General features: G+C 38.8%; 1 protein-coding gene across 10 annotated transcripts in view; it reads right to left on the reverse strand.

Annotated features, from left to right (window-relative positions):
* tenm4 (teneurin transmembrane protein 4) overlaps window positions 1-23,048 on the reverse strand; it is a 150,701-nt gene that overhangs the window by 92,673 nt on the left and 34,980 nt on the right. For all 10 annotated transcript variants that reach the window (XM_071496278.1, XM_071496275.1, XM_071496274.1 and 7 more), the window contains exons 2-3: window positions 21,483-21,769; window positions 20,630-20,902 (exon numbers count right to left, since the gene is read on the reverse strand). In XM_071496278.1, coding sequence (XP_071352379.1) covers window positions 20,630-20,902; window positions 21,483-21,705 — 496 coding nt within the window. In that variant the 5' untranslated portion in view covers window positions 21,706-21,769. The remainder of the gene's footprint in view (window positions 1-20,629; window positions 20,903-21,482; window positions 21,770-23,048) is intronic.

A 23,048-nucleotide genomic window follows, 5' to 3' on the forward strand; every position in this document is an offset into this window, starting at 1 on the left:
AGAGATAAATTTCTTCTTGCTCTGTAATGATCCCTGAAGAGTATTAAAATACAACTCACTGACTCGCATCTAATTAGGAAACAATTAGTGATATTAACATATCAGCCACGGCCCTACACAAGCAGCAAATGTCCACTGCCCAAGAGAGTCACAGTTTGTGCTTTATATATACTTCACACCACACACTTCATTTCTCTCTCAACCCTCTAATGCTGGTGCAGTAATGGGTGCAGAGGCACAGCCGCCATGCTGTGGGTTAATGACTGTGACACTGTTGTGCTTGAATATACAGCAATGTACAGTCGAGAGAGGAGCTGTTGACAACATCATCATTACACTCATTCCCAGAATCCCTCAGATATGTCTAAGACACTACATTTAGCGTGTGTCACAACAACAATACTCTGAACCAAGTACCGCTCACTGAGCTGGTATCTGCCGCGATCAAAGATAAAGACAGAGACAAGATGGAAAATCTTGACATGAAAGACAAACGTGAGGTGCACCAGGTCCTCCACTGAATATTACAGCTTTTTCATCAAAGAGAGAATTCATCAATGAGACAGGAAAAGATTAAAGTCCTCTAAAATTGGTCAAAGTCATAACCTAAGTGAGGTCGAGGTAGTCACGCTCTGCAGCCATTAGTCCCGTGCACAAAGGTTTTACTGTCTCACTGTGTTTAATTAATACTGGCTTCTGCAGTTCATGCCAAAGCCAAATGCACCTAGAGTCACAGACAGAGCCTCTGCAGGCGAGAAGCCACAGCCTGAGATGGCCACAGGTTTCTCAGGCTGCCAGAGTTGATTGACTCTGCCTTCACTCACTATATTACTGCAGCGAAAGGGGACCTTTACTTAGCAACCCCTAGACCATCCATTACTGCTTTAGCTCCTGACAGGAAGTGCCGGTGACTTTGGCCTAGCTGCCAACGCAGACCACCACTCGCTGCATCAAAGGTCTTAATCAGATCTTTAGTAATCAAATTAAAAGAACAGAAAAACAAATTGTTGTCTGTGATGTGCAGGCGAAAATAACTGCTAATGATATTGTTGAGTTTAGTGGAACATCCCTGTCCCAACACAAAAAGGCTACATGTATGTCTGGCTATAAATCTGGGAATATAAATCATGTTCTTACGATGATGTTCACAGTAACTCATTAAAGGTGTCACCATTTAATCCAACAGTGATTCCACTTTAATTCTGTAAGTAAAGATTAGATGATTATGAAATCTAATGCCCTGCACATTATTAAATCAAATTCATTTTGATCAGATGAATTGAAGAAACTTATTTGTAGAACTATTATACTTATAAGTATAATAGTTCTACAATGTAGCTTGTAAAACATAACAAAACAGGTTCAGGCAACAATAATTGAAAAGGTGTAAAGTTGACATCAAAGTGCTAGTTCAAAGACTGATTTCAAAGACTGTTTCTTTTCAAGGTAAAAACGATAACAGTATGTTGTACTAGTATGAGACAGAAGCTGAACAACAGCAAAAACGTGAATGTGGGTGGACAGCTTTGCAGCAATATATATATTTTTCTTCCATAACCCTTCAACTTACAATAAATAAGAAAGTAAGTGTTCTGTACTCAAAAACTTTGCAAGGATATATGAATGTTGACATGCATGCAATGGCTGCTGCAGAGATAGAGAAGGTGAATATTTGGTTGGAGGGTAATTTCTCCTCCTATGGGGCCACTGATATTTTTAACTATAGCAGTGACTGCAAAGCAGATTAAACATAGTGACCTAAAGTACTGGTAGGCAATATGGAAAAAATACAGTGGGGTCCAAAAGTCTGAGACCACTTTCCTATTCTGGCAATATACTGTATACAGTATATTTCATAATGATATATATATATATATATATATATATATATATATATATATATATATATATATATATATATATATATATATATCATTTTATATAAGATTAGATAATCCTTTATTGGCCCACACTGGGGAAATTTGCAATATATATAATACATATAATACATAATACATAATATATTGAGATGTACTTAAGATTTTGGAAATTAAAGAGGTCATTTCTAGATGATTTAACCAGATATTAAAGTCTTATTTTAATTAACACATACGCAAAAATCCTGCAAATTCAATATTATCATCAAACCGTCCTGTTCATTGACTGACTGCTTTCCCTGCAAGAAAATCTATACACGTTCACAAATCTCTAATGTCTCCTGTTATATACTGTGAAATCATCCAGCACTAAACTGAGGCATCGTCACAGACTCTTCCCATCAGTTTCTGGGAGAGGGGCTAAATCACTGAGATTGCCATATTTGAAAATATTAAATATTGGCAAACTATCAGCTGGTAGAGGTATGAGTGTAAAACATTTTGCGCCTTTAAAATCAGTATTAAAGCAGTCCTACTGCAGGTTTATATCTACAGCATGGCACACAACTGCCTGAAAAGGCTGCACCTCACACATGCAACACTTAATACTAATCATATACCTTCATAACAAAAAAAAAAACCAGTTATTTCTTCTATAGATAAATCAGTAGTTTAGTGACAAATAACAAAAGTGTAAGGTGTCTTAATTTTTCAAAAACCCAAAGATATCCATTTTACAGAAAAACAGAAAAGGGCATGTCCTCATATTCAAAAAGCTGGAGCGAGGATTGTTACTAGTGTTTCTAACCCTTAATACGCCTTCAAAATTGTTTTAGTAATTTATTTTCTGTCAATTGACTGATCAATTAATCAACTAATTGCTTCAGCAATAATACAACCAATACATAATTACAGACTTGAGAAGGATTTGTGGATGTACCTTGTGCTCCAAAGACATTTGACAACCTCTGTGTATTATCTTAATAGGATTAATGTGTTTATGCCTGTGTGGCTCTGGCTGTGTGTATGAGTGGAGGCAGGAGAAGACTTCGGCACAGTGGTTGAAGTCGTACACACCCACGGTGACTGCAGTCATTAGTGTAGGGGCTGTAATGCAGAATCATGCATTGGAAACTATGAGCCTAATCACAACACAGTGCATGAGAGAGAGGCTGAATCAGTCATTATCACTGTGGGAACATACACATAAAAATGTGCTTTTAAATGTATTTGAGGAGGCTTCTCTGGCTAAGGGAGTGAAAATTAAATCAGGTTAATAGAGAATATAATTTAGAGGGAGGATGTTATCGAGTGAGAGGAAAATCGAGTCAGAGGAGACAATCTCTCTCTCATCTGGAGAGTCCTGATTTTTTATTCCTTCTCTCTAAACTTAGCTAATCACTCTCATTTCGCCCCTAACTGCTAGAAATTCAGATATATCCAAGGAAATAAAAAATCATCGTTCTTCAAATGACAACAGGGTAACCATGACTACCTTAGTTAAATGTGCTGCACAATCACAACACTGAGCAAGGTGAAGCAGACGTGTGGCTCCATGGCGACAGCAGGAATGATCTGTTTGCTCAAGGACTACAGCTGCAGGGCAGCATCTATAAAAAAAAAAAAAAGGGCCGGTGTATTTGCAGATGAGCAGTGAAGAAAAAAGACAAACATCTCGGCGCCTGTCCTGTAACATCAACTGATGCCGTGAGGCATACAAAGCATGCAGGTCACAGAGGAATGACTCAGAGTCTCAGCGGGGACTGAGTGTCATCATCGCACAGCTCCTCTTATTGTAAAATGCAGATCGTGTTGAAACTCCCATTTTAGCACAGAGCGCAGCAGTCTGCATGTAGGATTAATGTAGTCAAGATGACAGCACTTTTATTCAACACTAATGCTAAATTCTTAACGTCTTAATATTTTAAAATGACGCCATGTTGCGTGTTACCAAACTGACTTGGATAGTTGCATAATGGTGTTCGTACTGGGGCGTGTGAAAGGTTGGCAGTTTGTCTTTGGAGGATCAGTAAAATGTTGCGTAATTTGCTACTGGCACCAATTTTGTCATTGAATGTAGGAGGGTTGGGATTCACTCCAAGATGTGATGGCATGTTTAAAGCTTTTGTCATATTTTCAGCAGTTTGTTGAATTTTATACTGACTGCTAATGCCACCATCAAGGGCCAGATTGTGAATATTCAGATCTGTCCTGTTCTTGTGACTGTTTCTGTATTTGCATGTGGTGGTCACAGTGAAATCTACAGCTCTATTCTGGTGTGGGCGCATGGTACATGGCACAAAGTGATATTTCCTTAGGTGCGGTGGGTTTTGTTCCTTGCCTGTGCCTGCTTGGTATTTTTTGCAGCGAGCACCACCAATTCGCCGCTGTTTGACACTTCCCTCGTGACACTCCCCTTAGCATCACTGGCAAACAGCAGAGCAGCGCATTGTGTGAAAATGCATCACATTTTACACCCTCCACGGTCCGCCTGTTCAGACCAAGTCAGCGGCACACTACAGATGCATGCGTGTTCTGTGGCTCTGTTATTCGCATCGCTAATTGGTGCACCTTTTCGACTCTCTCCAAAAATCACACAGATCCCTTTCATCTCTGTCTTGCTTGTCTGCTTCACTTTCATTAAACATTCTTCAATCAGCAGACACCTAATTGCACATTTTTTTTGTGTGTGTTTTTTTTTTTTTTTTTTTTGGAAATTGATTATGGGAGCGATGCCAGGAAGGCAAGCTTAAGATTAATGTCTAATTCTTACAAGCATCTGTCAGCCTCAACAGCTTTCATGTATGAAGGCCTTTCCTTTCAGCTGATTAACTCTTTTTAGAGTCATCTGAAGGTGGCAGGTATGTGGTTCCTTTTGCAGTTTCTAATTTGAGTGGCACACATTGTGAGAGTGTGATTATGCACACCGGATCCACTGGTAACCTTGATTAAATCTTGCACCAGAGCTGCACAAACGTCTGAGCTCTTGTGCACATTAAACTGGTCAGGTGTTTTTCAGAATAAAAGTAAAACCCCTGGAGTGTTGGAGGCGGTGGCATCCTCAGGACCTTGTTATAAATATATATCTATTGTTAATGCTAATCCTACATGCAATCCCTAACTCACTGTTTGGGCGAAACAAAATGCTTACAGGTGAGGTAGGTAGGTAATCATAATGAATCATCAGTGGGGCGTGCTCTGTAGTTCTAGGTGAAAATGAGCTATGAGTTTTCATGTTGTTTAGACTTCAACACTAAGTCATAATAAGTAATTTATCCAGTAGTGAGAGTTTTGCTAGGAAGGATTAAGGATGTATTTTGAGTCTGTTCAAAGGGGTAAAGAAAACAGTTGTTTTTATGAACAGGCTTATTATGCCAAACCGAATACAAATAATGGTCTATTAATTGAGTTACATTTGCCTACGAGGTACTCTGTCTGACAAGGTACCTTAATTGGATATTTAATAGCTTTTAAATTGCCTGAACATCATCAATTCCCTTTTCAGCGTTCCAACTCTGTCCCCCTAATGATCTCCTGTTGCTTAGCTCTGGTGGCCATGTTTACAGTGTGCAACACAAATGTTCACTAGCCAGGATCAAGTTGTCCTGGAAATGTCATGCAATACAAAGGCTTTAGAGCTGCTAAACCCATGAAAGGAGGCTCGATGCCCTTTTTGATTATTTTTTTGGTACAGACTGGCAGTATTTGAGCGCCGCCATGACTGATTAAATGTGCCCTCTTGCCTATATCACTGCTCTTGGTTTGGATTGAACTTCAAAGACTGTGGGAAGGCAGTGTTAGTCCTGCCTTTGTGTCACTGACAAGTCTTAGAAATTCAGCGTCTTTGTGAGTGAAGGAAATAAAGCCTCATACAGTGTTTTTGCAATGCAACATGAAAGACAGGGTGAACACTGGCTAACAGGCCAACACAGTGGCTGGGGTTGGGTGACATGACTGTAGACAGTATCCTGTCAAATTAGAAATCTGTCAAACATCTGAGATTTGACTGTTATTTTTTGCTGTATAAGGAAAGAGAACAATAAGAGGGGATGTTCTCTGGCAACAATGGATTTACAGGATATTAATTACTTCTATTTTTCAGGTATTTAATTCACTGGTTACCATGGTCACTAGTTAATTTATTGATGAATCATCTTCAGTCATATTTCCCAAAAATGTATTACATAACAATATTGTAGATAATACAATACTGGCTATATAGCAAACATTTGACTATATTTGACTTGAATACAGGGTGTCCTGACTAGTGGTGACATTTATTCTGATAAACTGATTTGTTTTGGCCTGTGAGGCTTTGATTCTTAGGTAACTTTTCATGACTGAAGGAACTGCATTTGTACCCGTCCAAAGTTACTGAAAACTATCCATCACTGTTGACCTTCTGCTGTTTGATAACAACTCTATGCAAAAATAGATGAAGATATTACAACTGATCAGTAATAAATGAGGTTAATACTTCTGCCAAAACAGCTGCACATTAAAACTGATGTTTATTAAAAAATCAATTATCTACTCTTCATTGCAAATATATTTTTAAACTCTATGTTCCCTGAAAATATGACAAAAGGAGGTCATTTCACAGTCTTTGTAGAACACTACTTGTGCAGGTATCTTCATGAGATGTCATCGGATTCATGCATCTTTATCAGACAGACTAAGCAGCAGCAGTTGAAACTGCAAGTAATTGTGACGTGGCTTGAACAGCTGAAATGATGCTATAAAATAAGCTAAATTCATAGTGCTGCCTGAGAATCTATAAAAATGAATTCAATTTATAAAATGAATTCAAGTTTTTTATTTACTTCTACGTTTTGGGAACACACTGATGTACTCGTGAGTTATTGGTGTATCTGCTCAGGTAATAATTACATGAATCAGACCTCTCAGGGCAATACAAACATGATGGCATAATTCTGGTTTTTGCAATATTAGGATTCCCAAATTGACATAATTGTTTTCTATTGCACAGCTGCAAGCCATAACTAGCCTTTTATGAAATTAATACTTGATAGGTGATCTCATCTCATTATTAAAAAAAAACAAAAAACAAAACAAAACAAAAAATTAATGAGACAGCATGCAGCCCAAAGGGACAGTTTTGAAAAAGTCATAAGCCTATTGCAGCAAATGTGAAGAGCTGCATTGCAAACATACGTAAGTGCCGTCTTCAGGAAATGTTGAGGTTTTTTTCAAGTGTTTAATAAAACTAAATCAAAACATTAGTCGATTTTACACCATCTACGTGAGGATATTCTTAATATATGCTGCAGGATTACAAGAATTTTCTCCGCTGATATGGTGCAATTTCATCAATTTGCCAGGAAAATCACCCTGACACCCTACCCCAAACTACACAATGAAAAACTCAAAGGGACACACATGCAGAGGAAGTGGGAAGAGAGCTTTTAAGAACCAACATTGGAAAGATGATAAAAATTTCTCTGACGGTGCTGTTTACCTGTTTGGAATCAATATCATAATAACGGGAGAGTGAACATAATGTATGATGAGGCTGAAAACAAATTGTAAACACTCCTAAATGTTCTTTTTTTTTTTCTTTTTTCTTTTTTTTCACAGACAAGCCTGACCATTACTGAGGAAATGGAAATTATATTTGTGTGTAATAAAAAAAGCATTACCACACAAGGAACAATTCCATTTAAGGCTAACCCACAACATTTCTATCAGCACTTTAAACCCAGCATCCATTACTTACAACTACTGTAAACTCTTAAAGAGACAATGAATGCCAAATTATAAATGGGTGGCTATTATGAGTCCAGAAAATGAGCAAACAAAAAATCTCTGGCCACTTGAGCAGATATTGTGTTGCCTGCACAATAGTTTGGATGCTGTGGAAATTGTTAGAAATGGGTGATTTAGATCAAATTAGCTGCTGTCACAATTTCCATAAGCCATGGGTCCCAGACATCTACCCCTAACTGAATTACACCATTAGGAAGATGTAACCACTCAGTGCTAATCTATTCATCTGCATGGCGGAGGAGGGAAATATCAAACGAAGATTAAAAAAAAAAAAACAGCAGTAGCACACAAACGCAGCAGAATACTGATGCCAGTGGCTTTCCAGAGTATCACCTAGGAAGATGAAAAGCAGGCCAGAGTGGCTGAGTCTTTAGATGGCATGTCTTCTCTGGGTTGTAATAAGCACAGACTCCTACCCCAGTCATCCTCCTCTCACATCCCTGCCTGGCTTCTGCCACTCTCATCCATTGAGTCCACTCTATTTCCCTGTGCTGGAGAGACAGTGTGCCCTGCAATCCCGCCGAAAGACTCCATCTGTTTCGACTTCTCTGTGACAAACAGATCGAATCAAACTCGAAATGTGGAACTGAGATGCAAAAAAAAGCATTGAAATTTCTTTTTTTTCTTTTCTTTTTTCCGTTTGTGGAGAAACCTTACTACTGCTGCAATGCAAGTGTTACTCAAACGTAGTGGTTAGTGAACACCTATAATAACTGCAGAACACAATGTGCTGGCCCAGCTGAACCATGTCAAGACAGTTTAGCTGATGCACTACAATGAAGACAAGTTTTGAAATTGCTCTTTTAGAACTGAGAAATCACTAATTGAACCATTTCAAGACTCCTTAGTCTAAGACCCAAGCCCTTTTTTTTTTTTCTTTTCTTTACTTCACTAGTCTTTTGAATCAATGTTAGTTCTGACGCGCTCTGACATAGCTAAATCCCTCCATGCAGCCCCATTCAAGGATCCCTGGGGTTTTCTTTGTTCTAGGATAAAAGGTACAGGTTCCAATCTCCTCACCTCTAGCTGTTAAGAACATCCTGCAGGCATGCGATGGCTGTTTTTAAGGATCTCCTGGTCAACATGAGCGCTTGTAACTAACATGGTGACAGAATATCTTCTCTAAGAGCCCAGAAAAAATGGCGTAAAAACAGGCTTATAAATGCATCCACACCCAGTCGGCGAGTCCTCTGCAGAGGATTCCAGACTTCAAAGACGTGCACTTGGTAATCTGCTTTAAATGGATGTTTCTGCGCCTCTATCATAGCTCGATCATCAACTGAGCCGACTTAAACTATGGCTGAAAAAACAATGCTAATAGTGGATAATTATCAGCTTTTACTCCGTCTGCACTGGCTGCTCTATTCCCTCTCCCATCACACACAGAGCCTGGTGAATAAACACAATGGCATGAATAAATAATGACCCCACAATCCTCTTAAGGTCCCCGAATAGTGGGGGGAAAAAAGACAAAAGTTTACTTTTGGTGTTTGAGAGCAAGCGGAGCCTGAAATTGTAAGCGACTCATTAGGGCTACATGTGGCTTGCCTGGGGCTTTGCTGAACAAAGATGGCACCATCCCCATCCTGCCATTCCTCAGCGCATTTTAGGCCCGGCCTAATAAAATTCTAAAGCATACCCTTAAGTAAAAGCTACATCCCCAATAAAAGACAATAAAGAGCTAAAGCACCGCCCCAAAAAAACCCGAAAACCTTCACATCTTCCAAACTTTCTTCAGGAATCAAAGTTTTGTAAGACTGAGTGTGGGAATTGAGAGGGCCACCTTCTGCTTCATTTGTGCACATTTGCTCTGTCGTGTACATCATATATTAATATGTATGCTTTCATGCTAAAGAGCACACCTCTGTCAAAACAGTATTTCCTCCTCTCATCATGCTCTCCAGATAGCATACATAAAAGCCCACTGTTTTTCATTTCAGACACTTTGTCAGTGTTAAAGAATTGATTTGTGTGTGCTTCCCAGCTCCCACTGAGTGCATGACAGTTCAAAAGGCTATCTAAAATACATGCTGTCAAGAGCCTTGTATTTCTAAGTGCTTATATAATTCATGGTAAAACTTGCACCACTAAGATTTTGCAACATGGCAAATAAGATTTGTTTAAAAAAAAAAAAAAAAAGTAGTTTTAAAAATTATTAGAGTAATATTGGGCTGACTTTAAATTAATCATATGAATTAATCAAGATTTTGTAACCGTTGGAGTTCATCTCTAAATTGTCTTTCCTGAAATGAATCCCCAGTATGCATTCAACACAGTGGTAATGGCAAGAAGGCAATAATAAAAGAGAACATATGCAGACAGAAAGCACCTTTTCCTGAGCATAATTGTTGAGGCTTTGGCCAGAACGAGGTAAGCCAATTTCAATTCCAAATTTCCACTGAGGCGATGAATAGGAATGAAGTTGCCTGGGGTAGATGTAGTCCTAGCAACTGGAGATGGGAAACAACATGAGCGCCAGAATGATCCTTTAATACTTTGTCAAACCAGTACTAAATCAGAATCTGGAATTCAAATGTATTTTTCACTGCAGAACCATGAACGTTACTCTTTCACAGACTAATTTGAATAATGGTAATTGCAGTCAGTAGAACCAACATCCTGCACACAGTAAAACAGAACTGCATAATGTCTGAGCTGTGTTAAACAATCTCTCTTACCTCAGTCAATCACATTTATCAATTTGTGTTGATATTATCTTTTTTAATATAAATCGTATTGTACTCGGGATGTCCTGAGTTGATCTGCAGGATCAGGAATGAGGCCAATCAATTTTTTATTGATCCTCTGCAGCTATATAAAGCCATATCCATTTTCAACCCTTTGCTTATTGCACTCAGTATATGGGTTGTATTATTAGCTATAGTTCATTATGTCATTATTTTCAGAATGAAATGCACCTTTGTTAAATGCATTTTTCATGAACTCTTAAAAAATGATAATAGGCTGAGTATTAAAGACTAATTAAAGTTATTAAAGGTATCCTGTGATGAAATATATATCCTCTGACACTCCTTCTGGACGTTTACAGCAAGGAGGAAGGATGCATACACACTTTCATTTTTATCTAATTTTATCCTTTTTTCACATTCAATTTTAATATTAGCTTTTTACATTCAATATGTTTTTCTTTTTTCTTTTTTTTGCAGTCATAAATGCAACATATAATACCTCTGCTTCACTGTCTTGTGTACACATTGAGCCAATTCAACAGTCAACATCTGGTCCGAACTGGACCACCCTTTACAAAAACATCCATGGAATAAATGAAAAAAAAAAAAAAGAACTTCCCAAGCAACATTTCTTGACCCTTAATCAGGCACTTACATCTGTGCAGTTGTGAGTTTTCAAGTTTAAACTAAATATATAGGCCGAGTTACATCAGTTCCACTGAAAGTCCTCAAAGCTGCATCTTCACTGTCTTTCAACCAATATTAAAGGGTGGCAACGGTGGCAAATGAAAAAAAAAACCAAAACAATTAAACCAAAAAACCATTACAGTCTGACCAAGAACTGAAAGTACCAAGCATCCATTCAGTGATGGACTCTTGCCTAGCCTCTTGCTATGTGAAATACTGACAAAATTCCTTAGGACTTCCACAAAAACAAACATGCTCCCTGCCTTTAGGTAAATCAGGGTCATCAGTCAAAAACTATTTTAATGCTATTTAACATTAACATTAACAAGGTTTGAACTTGGCCTTAGAATATTGTTATCTCAGCCATGCAAAACTCGTATTATGTAGGGTCACACAACCTATGTATGGTTTTTAATGTAACTGTTAATCAGGCAGCTGACTGACACAAGTCCATTCCTTTTCTCTTTCCTGAGAGAAGTTGTTCATCTTGGCATTTTGGAAACAACTGCCTCAGGTTGCCATCCATTCCTAAACTCAGTGGAGAAATGTGTTTGTCTTTCCTGGACTACATTTCCCTTTGACACTAAATGCAACGTTAAAACCATTACACATCCAACCTACTCTAAACCACTATTAGTGCTCAGCTAGTAATAAGTCAGCTTAAACTGTCTAGATAGCCCAAAGTGCTTCTATGCCAAAATGTGGTAATTCACAGAGTGTAATCTTTGAGGTTTGGAGACAGAGAGAATTCAGCTCTGGTGTGACCTGCTGTGGAAGCTGGCAATTTATACAGCTGCGATAAGACTAATGTTTCCAGTGTGACAGCAGTACTTTAAGAGAACCTCTAAAGGCACAGGGGGAAAAAATCTAAAGCCTATGTCCTGAGCTATTTTCTTCAACATGCACAGGCTGTGAAATTTCACTGTGCCTGGCTACTTTCACTAGCAGAGAAATAATCCAGGAAGAACCTGAGCTGTCCGGCACAACAAGGTTTTGGAACTGCAGGTGTTTTCTCTGTGTGAAAACCCTGTGTGTGCACTACCCCTGTATTTAGGCGTGCTAATCTTATTTTGAATGATGCAGAACTGATGAACCCTGAGAACAAAAGCAGGAGTGTTACAAATCATTAATCATACAGAAGCAAAAGAGATGCGCAAATACTGTGCAGTTACTTAGACAGATACCTGTCATCTGCCTCCTCTGAAACATTACCGTTCCATTGTTCTGTGTTTTCACACTGAAAGGGGCTTTGATGTCAAATACTTGTTATGTGTGTAGTTTTCAGTTTTAAATATTCTGCACATGGATTTGGACACATATGGAGATAATGTGATCACAAGCAAAATAAAAAAAAAAAAGATTGTGTATCTCATGTGCACTTGTTCACTGTGTGTTTTAACCTTAAAACAACTAACTGCCTATTATCCAGTTTTGGATAATGAAGTGACAGTTGAGTTGAATTATTCACATTAGCAGAGCTGGTGTTTACTGATGAATCTTTCGTAGGTAAACCAAGTCTAAAAGTTCTCTACCTGCATTTGTATCAGAGATGACCTCTAAGGAGAAAAATCTCAGCACCGAAGTTTAATAATTTTTATGTCATGCTAAGGCAAAAGCGCGTTATGATCTCTGCTTCCTCGGCCTCAACAGCATCCGCTAATTGCTTTCACTAAAGATAACCTAACGGCAGCTGTCTGGATTTTTTTTTTTTTTTTTTTAACAAGAGACTAGTATCCAACGTTACCAGACAAAATATCAAACAAGATAAGATGTGTGGAAATGATTGCACGCAACAACAACAACAACAACACTTCATAATTATAAGCAGAGATATGTTCATACACCAAAGCTTTGTTGAGAATTTTAATTATATTGTTGTACAGAAGCTGTAAAATTATATTTCTCCAATTTTATAACAAAATCAACTAAGAATTTGCATTTAATGAAGATTGGTTCAACTTGGCCAATATCTGATTTGTTTAATAAGGTGAGTATATGTGCTGATACAGATACAGCATATTAAATTGGTGCACTGCTTGTATCCCATTTTAAGCAGAGGATGTACAGTATTCCCTGAAACTGACATAAATATAACATGAGCACAGATAATTGACTGTATGTTAAATGGATATTGCTGAGAGAGGGACAGAAGTTGTGAGGCAGGGTTAGAATGATCCTCCATGGAGGAGGGCTCATCCTGCTCCATGTTGTGCTTTGAGCTGTAGTGAGGCCCCTGAGCCTTGGTGGTAAGATGGGCCCTGATGTGCTGTTGGTTTAGACTGTCAGAGGCACTGGCAGGGAGCGGGTATGCAACTCCACAGATAACAGCCCAAAACTGTCCACAAGGGCTTCTAAAACCCAGCAAATTAGCCTGCAAATGAGCCAGAGAATATCTCTACTAATCCATGATCTGAGCAGAGACTCTGCCAAAAAAGTAAACAAATAAATAACTTCACAAGAAATACTGGGGGTGGAAATAACCACGGCTGTGAGCTGGGAAGCCACTAGTGATTTCTTTGAAGCATCATTTCGCCTGATATTCTGCTGCTGCGATGCCTGCGACCGTTTCAGAACAAGCTTCCATGTTGTGCTCAATGTGGCTGCAGTGAAATTACAGATTCCAGTATTACAGCAAACAACGTCCCCTACAGCAAATGATCACAGTCTATGTGTCTCTGTTACAGATGCCAAAAGGTAATGATGCATCAAGATACCACTGCTTTACAAAAGTAATTATGTTTGTCTCTAAAGGAAAACTGATAATTACAAGTCCTTACTGTGGACGTGGTGTAAGTGTTTCCATGGATATTTACTTACTTATTTACTTATTTCATACTTCAGCAAATACACACGATGTCTGAAAAAGAGGCAGTTATTGTCTCTATAAATACCTCTTACTGTTGTACTTTCTTTGATGTTGATTCTTTGAACGAGCTTGCAACTTGTTTGAACCAGTGCCATGTCATGTTTGGATATGGGAGTCATTTCTTATCGAGAGCAAGACTGTAAATTGAATACAGCTGGCTACGAGAAAAGCCAGTTGAAGAAAAGTAGTTTGAAAGAAGCTTTTTACAGTGAACAGCTAACGGTATTCATCCTTATGTAGTTTCTTTTTTCACATAAACACAGCATCTTGTTTTGAAATCTGTTTTGGAATTTGAGCCTTTCATGATTATTGTCGGTTTTGCTCCATGCAACATCTACAGTACTACACAAGCAGATTAAGGATTATGTTACTGAAAGTACTGATACTACATAAGACTCATCTTACAGTGCATTCTGTAGCACACAGAGTTACAAGCAATGGTAAAATAAAGTAAATAAAAAAGAAAAGAAAAGAATCCCTCACTATAGTCTTTAAAACATTCAGCGTTAATCTGCTCACTCAAAATATGTCTTTTAATCTGAAATTGACTAAATGTCAATGTGCACACCACTGGGATGCACAGATATTTCCATGCCATATTATACAGTTATAATATTTTATAAGCTAAAACAAAGGCATCACATAAAGCAGTTTTATGTTAACCACTAAATGCTACTGTATAAAAACAATAAAGAGTAAAGCATGGGAGGCTATAGTGACCTTATTAAATTCATCATCAAAATAAAAACAGCAATTACAATCTGATTTTGTTGGTCAATGTCTTTAAAAAAAACAAAACAAAAAACAGGGAGACTTGAAAACAATATTACTCTCACATATGAGAAGAAATATCATTTGTCCACATACTAATGTAAAAAAAATCAATTTGATCTCCACACATCTTGTCTGGCGTGTGTGTGTGTGTGTGTGTGTGTGTGTGTGTGTGTGTGTGTGTGTGTGTGTGGGTGCAACTATGTTACTGCTCCTCCAAGATCGCAATAAGAAACCCCATCTCTGTGGTCCTTCCACACTGCTGTAAAAACACACTCCAGTGAATCCAGCCCAGTAAAACAGGAAGCGTCATGCCTAATTGGAAGTCTGATTTCACTTCACCCCACGGGTTTCTAATATTGTGGCGAAGCTCTGGGAGGAATCAGTTCAAAGATAAAAACACATCTTAAATGTGGTGTTTGCATCAAAGAAATTTGCCTATTCACCTCAGGACGCCGTGGCAATCAGCACTGGTATTTCAGCGTGCACAGTCTATGAGGGACAAGATTAAGGTGTGTGGGTTTTGCATCAAAGTGAAAAAGTGCTGCGTGTTCTGTGGTTACTTTTAGAAAACTGTCATAAGGCAGAAGGAACATTTCCAACGTGATTCCTTATGTTCATTCGTCTGCTGGAACTCGTCTGTGGTCCACTGAATAATGGTCAGAAAAATACCGACAAGACAGCATTTAATAGCGCTTGTCATGCTGGACAGTGGTAACAAAAATGCAACTATTACATTTCTGTGACTTTTGCAAAATCTGATTTTTACTTTGGTCGGGTCAATGTGAAAAATACAACACTGCACAAAAGAAAAGGGACCATTAATGAGGTTAAATTCCCTGAAACAGCTCAGAGTGTGTTTTTCTATGCAAAGGAAATGTGGCTTGGGCCAAGAATAACATGAGTGAACAGACCTGCACAAAGGTTCTTTCAGTGCTTCACTATCAGCATGGTTGGGGGACAGGCTGATGTACTCCACGCTCAAGTTCAAATCTGCGAGAGATTTGCTTTTCAAAGCCCCTCAGCCTTTCGGGGCTGTGACATGTTTCTACGAAGAACACCTGTCCCTCACAGACAGTCATGCTATGTTCAAAGATTTAGTAACTGAGCACTGCCCTGGAGCTCTTAACCTCAATCTTTCAACAGTTCAAAGTTTCTTCTGAGTCCTGAACCCTCCAACAAGCATCTGATATAGGTAGCAAGGGAATAAATCATCGTCACTGTGGAGTATGCACTAAACTGCAAGAGTTGCTGCTTCACAGTTTGTTTTATAACACAGTTAAGGAAAGCCATTATTTTCATCATATTACTTGTTTTTAGTTCTAGCAGTATGAGCGGTGCTGTAGAAGTTGTAACTAAGATTAAGTGAGAAATAAGTAATAGTTTTATTTGTTTTAGTATTACTATAAGTAGTAATTCATAGTTATCATAAGGAATTCTTGGATATGTGTGCAAAGCAGATCATCTTCATTAACATAACACAACCTAAGTAATAGTAAGGCATTTTATATTTCAACGTGAAAATCAGCAGCAACAAAGGCAGAAACAAATGTCTTATCTCGACAGCTGTAAACAAATCTGTATAAAGATGCAGAAAATGGGCTGCGCATGGTAAATCCACATGAAAAGACCGGCCACTTTTCATCTGACAACTCAACATCAATAAATATTGCTCTTACCGCAGCTAAAAGCACGATCACATCAGCACATTAGCCACTATGTGCTTTGAAGGTAGAAATGCTGAATGATGACTGGTGTTTAATCATGCAGAACAAAAAACAGAATTGAATTAAGAAACACCACCATCATTCATCTTCCAAGCCCCCCCCCCCCCCGACCTTCCCCACTTCTTTGCTTGCTATTTCAAATCATTACTCACTAAAGTAGCCTGAGAAGCATGTTGTTCCCATACTTACTTGGTGTGATAGAGCCGTGGCTATGTTGAATAATAAAAAATTAAAAAAAATATGGAAAAACTGAATATTTCAAACCTCTCCTGAAGTCTGCTGCAGACTTGTATATATTTTTGATAATGATCATACCATATTTTTTTCTACAAACACTCTTCTTTCAGTTTAGAAAAAAAACTTGTTCCTCTCCTCAAAATAAAACTTGAAATTGTCATTTTCATGTTCAATAAATCCTGTATACTCTAATTCAATTCCCTCTACATGATCATAAATGTCATCTTCAGCTCGTGCAAAGTGCAGCAGCTAGAGATTCAGTTGGCACTGAAAACAAGAATACATCAATCCTTGAATGGTTTCTCTGGATACCAGCAAGAATTTCTGAATCAGGCTTAAGAATTTATTGAGCACTTTTAAAGCACAGATGGCTCTGAGTCCATCAATCAATAATTGCCACCCTTCCTGCTGAGCATATGGATTCAATTCTGTTGTGACGGTTGCAAAGGTGACGTATATCTTCGGCGCTGCTAATTTTGTGTTTCTAGCTTTTGTTTTTTATACCACATTCAGTTTTAAAAGCACTTCAAGAAAGATTACATTCACGATAATTACTTTTATCATTATCAATATAATTATTATTGCTATTGTTATTACCACAGTTATTAGTGGAGGTAGTAGTGTCTCTACTAAAGTGTGTATGATGATTTTGTTGGCACCAAAACCCAAGCAACACTCAAGGCTGTGCTCTAATGAAACTCAAATGAATTAGAGTTGATTTAATGACTTCAGAAGTGTGTGGAGATCTCAACAGAAAGCTCCAGTAGTTGCTTGTGTGTGGCAGAAAATCAAATTGCAGCCAAAAGGTTGTGGAGGGACTTTCACAAAAAGATTTCGCTGAAATTCCTAGAGGCACTGCCCTGAAGCGATGCCTACAGCTATCAGGATTTGAGTAATGAGCAATAATAAAAAATAATCTAACTCCAAAAACGAAATATCACACAGATGAGTCCCACACTGTATAATTCATTCATTAGCAAAAGTAAAATCCATAGTAACAACAACAAATTTAAACAGTTTTGCTCTAATTAATACCTGAAGTGTAAAGGGACTGCATCAATAAATAGCACTTTAGTATAAAAAAAATATATATATAAACATACACACACACACACACACACACACATATATATACATATATACATATATATATGTATGTATGTATATATATATATACATGTAAACACACACACACACACACACATATATATATACACACATACATACATACATATATACATATATATATATATATATATATGTGTGTGTGTGTGTGTGTGTGTGTACATATATATATATGTACACATATATATGTGTGTACATATATATTTGATCAATACAGAAACAGATCATACGGAACATAAGAAAGCGAAATCAGTACACAACTAACTGCCCACTGGAACTAATTACATTTTGTCCGTAGAAATATACCAGTGTCAGTCACACCAACGGGAACTGCATAAGCCTTGGCCACATTATTTTTCTCCACAGGTTATGGAACATATGAATAACAACGGTCCCTCAGTGGGCTTTTGTGGCTATCTCCACTGCCCGTTCTCATGGTTACAGAAATGTAATAGTCTAACCATGACAGTGGGGGAAAGCTGGGATTAGAGCACACATCTGGATAAGCTGTAATGGGCCAAAACTCAAGAACAGCAGCCCTCTCCCAAAGAAAGCAGGTCGGGCTGGCCTCCTTGCTGCTCAGCCTGTGGAAGATGTGCAGTGACTCAGCAGTCACCAGCTGCTCGAAGTGTCCTCAAGGGGCTCCCTACGGGCCAGGGGCAGCATGGGTAGGATACACACACATACCTGTACACACCGCATGAATGCACTAACCAATCCATATACATAAGCACACAAGAAGCCACCTATACATGTTGACACAACACACACACAGACACACACATTGACAGTTGCTGCTGGACATAATTACTTATTCAGTACTCAAGCAACAAAATGCCACTGACTGGAAGTGATCAATCTAAAGTGACGCACCTTGAACTTGTGTTTTCAGTTCTTACTTGTCTACCAATCATGTAGTAAGTTACAATGTCAGTCAATGTAAGAGCTAATATTATCATCACATCTCAACTGAGATCAATCTTTGCAGGGAACATCATTACCAGCAAGAGTTTGTATTCACAGCACATAAGGGATGCCTTGGAATCACTTGAGCATCAAAAAAATTGCTCCAAAATCGCTATCGCTTATTTGCATGCATTAAAACTAGGGTCAAGTAAGTCACATGTGAAGGGGGGGGAGAACTGCCCAGCGGCTTGAATACATTAAAGCAGAGTAAATGGTTTGTTGATTTAAAGAGATTAAAGCACACACAAGCAGGTCTGCTCGATGGATTTTAATTAACTTGCCATATATAAATTGTATGTTATCAGGCATTACTGAATTAAATGCTGAATACAAGTGCTCTTTCTGCTTCGGTGAGTGGAATAAAAAGCTACTTAGAATCTTGAATGGGTCTCACAGATGCAGCATGATGCTGCAGCCACGGGTGCACTGAATACATTCCAGCGTACCAACCCCTGCACCGCCATCCAAGGAGATTCTCTTTAATTATGTACAATACAGCCAAATTCAAGTCCCCTGGCATCTCAGATGATCAAGCAGAGGGATGCCACGTTCTTTCCCTGAGTCATTCGGGCAAATGGATTCCGCTTCCAAGAGTCATTTCTGTCAGTTATAATAAGAAGCTAATACATAATGTGACACACTCTGAAATGCAAAACTATTCACAAGGTTCCCTGCAAGGCTGTGCAGGGGCAATTAGAATTTTGCCGTTAGGCCCTTGATGAGTTCCTCTATCTCTGAAGTATAATGTATGCATAATGTGAAACAGAACTTAAATTTTACAACAGAGCACCTCTGTGGCAAAAAAAGGGGAAACTAATCCCTTTTGGCGGAAACTCAGGTAAACAAATGCAGAGGGGAGTAGGCATTATGGGCACAAAATTGCTATGTGAGTAAAAGAAAACATGTCTGCCAGGTACTGACTCCAAACTGCACTGAATTTACTCCAAGAGCATGCAGAGTATACTGTATCCATGCAATTAATAAGATGACACCAGCAAATAAGCGCTGGGGGGACTGAGCTGAGTATCCAAATGGCATTTCTGCTCCCAAACAGAATTCTGTAATAACATGACCTTACAGTACCACTAATCTACAATTTGAACGAGGGTATCTTCAGCAGAGTTGCTATTATCTTCTGGCATTTTCTGGCACTTGAAATGGCTCATAGTTACATATTTCCTGAGCTCAAGTGACCTTCTGAGCAAGCACACAGGCTCATCAGGCCCTTGGGGGCAAATTAGAAAAAAGAAGCCACGGAAAGATGAATTCAATACATATGGCTTCCCACTTCCTGGCACTGAAGTCACCAAGAGGAACCTGCCAAACCCTTTCCTATCATAGTCTGCACACACATAATAATTCCCACACTGCAACAAAAAGAAAGCAAGACCAAAATGATCCAGCAGTGAATAACAGCAGAGGTAATGATATGCTAAAATTCTGCTTGTACTGGAGCACTGGTAATTGTCTTTTCTTAAAGAGGTCAAATCCTAAATATGCTGGTCTTCAGCCAGATCCAGAAACAAATGCAAAGAGAGATTAACAAAGCTTAATAAATCTGTCAACTTCAATTTAGTCAGACTGAAATAGATCCAGAGGGTCAAAATGTACCCAGTCATTTACACAGACAGAATAGATGCAACTCATCTCGTGGTTGTATGGATGCCAGTTGAGCATTTTCAAAAACTAAACAAATCCAAATCAACATAATCATCATTCAGTGTTATGCAGAACAGTATAGCCTGTGTTTTTTTGTTGAGACATAGCATGTTATTCTGCCTCTTTGTGCAGAGACAAAAAATGAACACACATCTGTTCCATTTAAACACCAAAAATCAAATCCACATGCAGAAAATCAGCCAGTCTGATAAGGACAGGCAGAGAATAGTGCCCTACCGTTTTCTGTGTTCTCATGTTCAGTGTCAGTGAGAGTCAGATTGGAGTTGGCCCTGCTGGAGAGGCATGAGCTGCGGCCCGACTTGGTGTTGCTGCGGCCCCATAATCTGACCGCGTGCTCCGGCGACATGATGCCGTCTGTCTCCGTGTCTGCATCTGAGCCCACACTGACTGAGTAGTCGCGGTGTGGCAGCCCCAGGTCAGTCCTGTACGTGGCTACGTGGGATGGGAGGGCCTCTCCAAAGCCAAGGTCTCGGAGAGAAAACTCTGCCCCTACAGCAAGCCAATAAATACAAAGCTCAGGTAATTAAATGTGCCACTAGCTGCATCACTTAACATAATGAACTGTGCTCATTACAGAAAAAGATGACAGGATTACCGTGGCCTCGAGAGGTGCAGTAATCAGTGAAAAGTAAAAGTTTCACAAGCAAAAGTTGTGGAGTTAAATGAAGGTGTAAGTGCATTTTGTATTTAAAGCATCAATGCACAAGGTTGTGATTTTGTGTAGCGTTTTTGAAAAAGTCCCCTCAAGTGTCTACTACATATGGACACCACTGTGATATATACTGTGAAGGTAAGCGTGTCGCCCACACAGTTTTTAACACAGGTACGGTAAATTCAATCCTTGGGCACCTCTGGTAATAGTTTAACTATGCAGTGACCTCTACAGCGACTGAACGTGAATTACCAAGAGACTCCTCATTAAAAAGCACGGATGCATATATTGAGACCAGGCTGTAACGTGCCCTTTTCATGTCATTGTGCACTTCTAATATACTCATAGATGAACAAAACTGATGTTAATGAAAATCTCTAGCAGAGTATTTGTGATATTGGCACAGCAAAGTCTAACCTTGCCGGCTGAACTCGTCCACTTCGTGATGAACCATTTCTTTAACACGGCTCCCGTAGGCCATCCTTGAGTCATGGTCGAAGGCCTTGAGTGTTTCACTGGAGCTGTAGGACTTGGGGTTGGGTTTGCCATCCTCACTGTCGGCTGAGGAGCTGGTGTAACGGCGCTCTGTGTCCTGACGGGCGGTGAGCGAGCGGTAAGGTCTACGTTCCTTCACTTCCATGGCTTCCTCCGCACTATTTTCAACATCAAATGTGAGTTACTCTGCCAGTTTAGTTTGAGTGATTCTGTAGAAGAAAGACACAGACAAAGAGCAGCTTAGATACTTGATGTATGAAAAGATGTTGATATTTAAACAGAATCCTCTTTTACTGAATCTGTTGGTTTTTTCCTTTGTTCAGCTCAAAAACCAAAGACAACATGACTAATTCAAACATATGCTCATGTGCAACCATGAGCAACTGTCATTTCAAGAGAGTATAATGCTAGTTCAGGTTAAAAACATCACTGATCATTTAAATATAGAATCACACACACACAGGCACACAATTAACCAAGCAACTGTGGGAATAAATAAAACGCATGTTCCCAGGCAGCAGCGTATGTATGGCTCAGTACACACAGGGAGAGCATGAAGAACCACCAGGATTAGATTTAATACAATATGGCACAACAAATCTTGCACCTATAAAGTTTACGGTGCAAGTCTCCCACAAATATTCCATTTTATGTGCCATATAGAAATGATGCCGGGCCTCCAGCATCTGTAAAAGTGGCAGGTGTCCTTCCATGAATTGTGTTGTTTATAAGTTACAAATCATCACCAGTTGAAAACTGAAGAGCCAAACAAATCTAGGACTGCACTGAACCAGCCGAGATGATTAAAACCTGAAACATAAAACTACAACTGTCAAATAGCACACCAAGTGCACGATCAATAGAGGGAGGGAATCTCAGCATTGTGTGTTTCTTGCCTTGAAGGACACAATATTGAATTATCAATAGCTTTAAAATGTTTCATTTTAATATATTTAAACAGGATAAATTTTGGTTTAGCTTAATATATATTTTCACAAACAAAAAAGCAAGACTTTAGTGTCTCAGTGCAACAAGATATAAATTAGTGGAATATTAGCTCATTCTAAGTGACCACATGGTTTAAAGATATTGAGTTGGATTAACAAGTGTCAACGTGGATAAAAACTTGATTAAAGGCTTGGTCACTGTTTACCTTGAAGCTCAATTACTGAACATGGTGAATTAGTGAGCCAGATACTGCTGCGATATTGTATTTTCCTGATTCTACCAAATGCAGTGTCATGATGACATATCGTGAGCTGAGAGCCTTATCGTTCATGCTGCAGGTTTCCACCTGCTCCCACTCTTACATGTCAGGGGATAACAGAACCCGGCTCTTTGAAAAAGAGGTAAAAACTACTCCTGGCAAATCTGGGAGTTTTTACTGATAATATTCCTTGTTCAGACAGGGATTTTTCCACAAGATAAGCTCTGTATGAATACTGTATGAGATTTGTGCCGGACACAACAGTAAACAATACTCCCCAG

Source organism: Trachinotus anak, unplaced genomic scaffold (genome assembly GCF_046630095.1).
Source record: "Trachinotus anak isolate AG129_WGS33_773 ecotype Australia unplaced genomic scaffold, CSIRO_AGI_Tana_v1 ptg000014l, whole genome shotgun sequence".
Taxonomy (NCBI): Eukaryota; Metazoa; Chordata; class Actinopteri; order Carangiformes; family Carangidae; genus Trachinotus; species Trachinotus anak.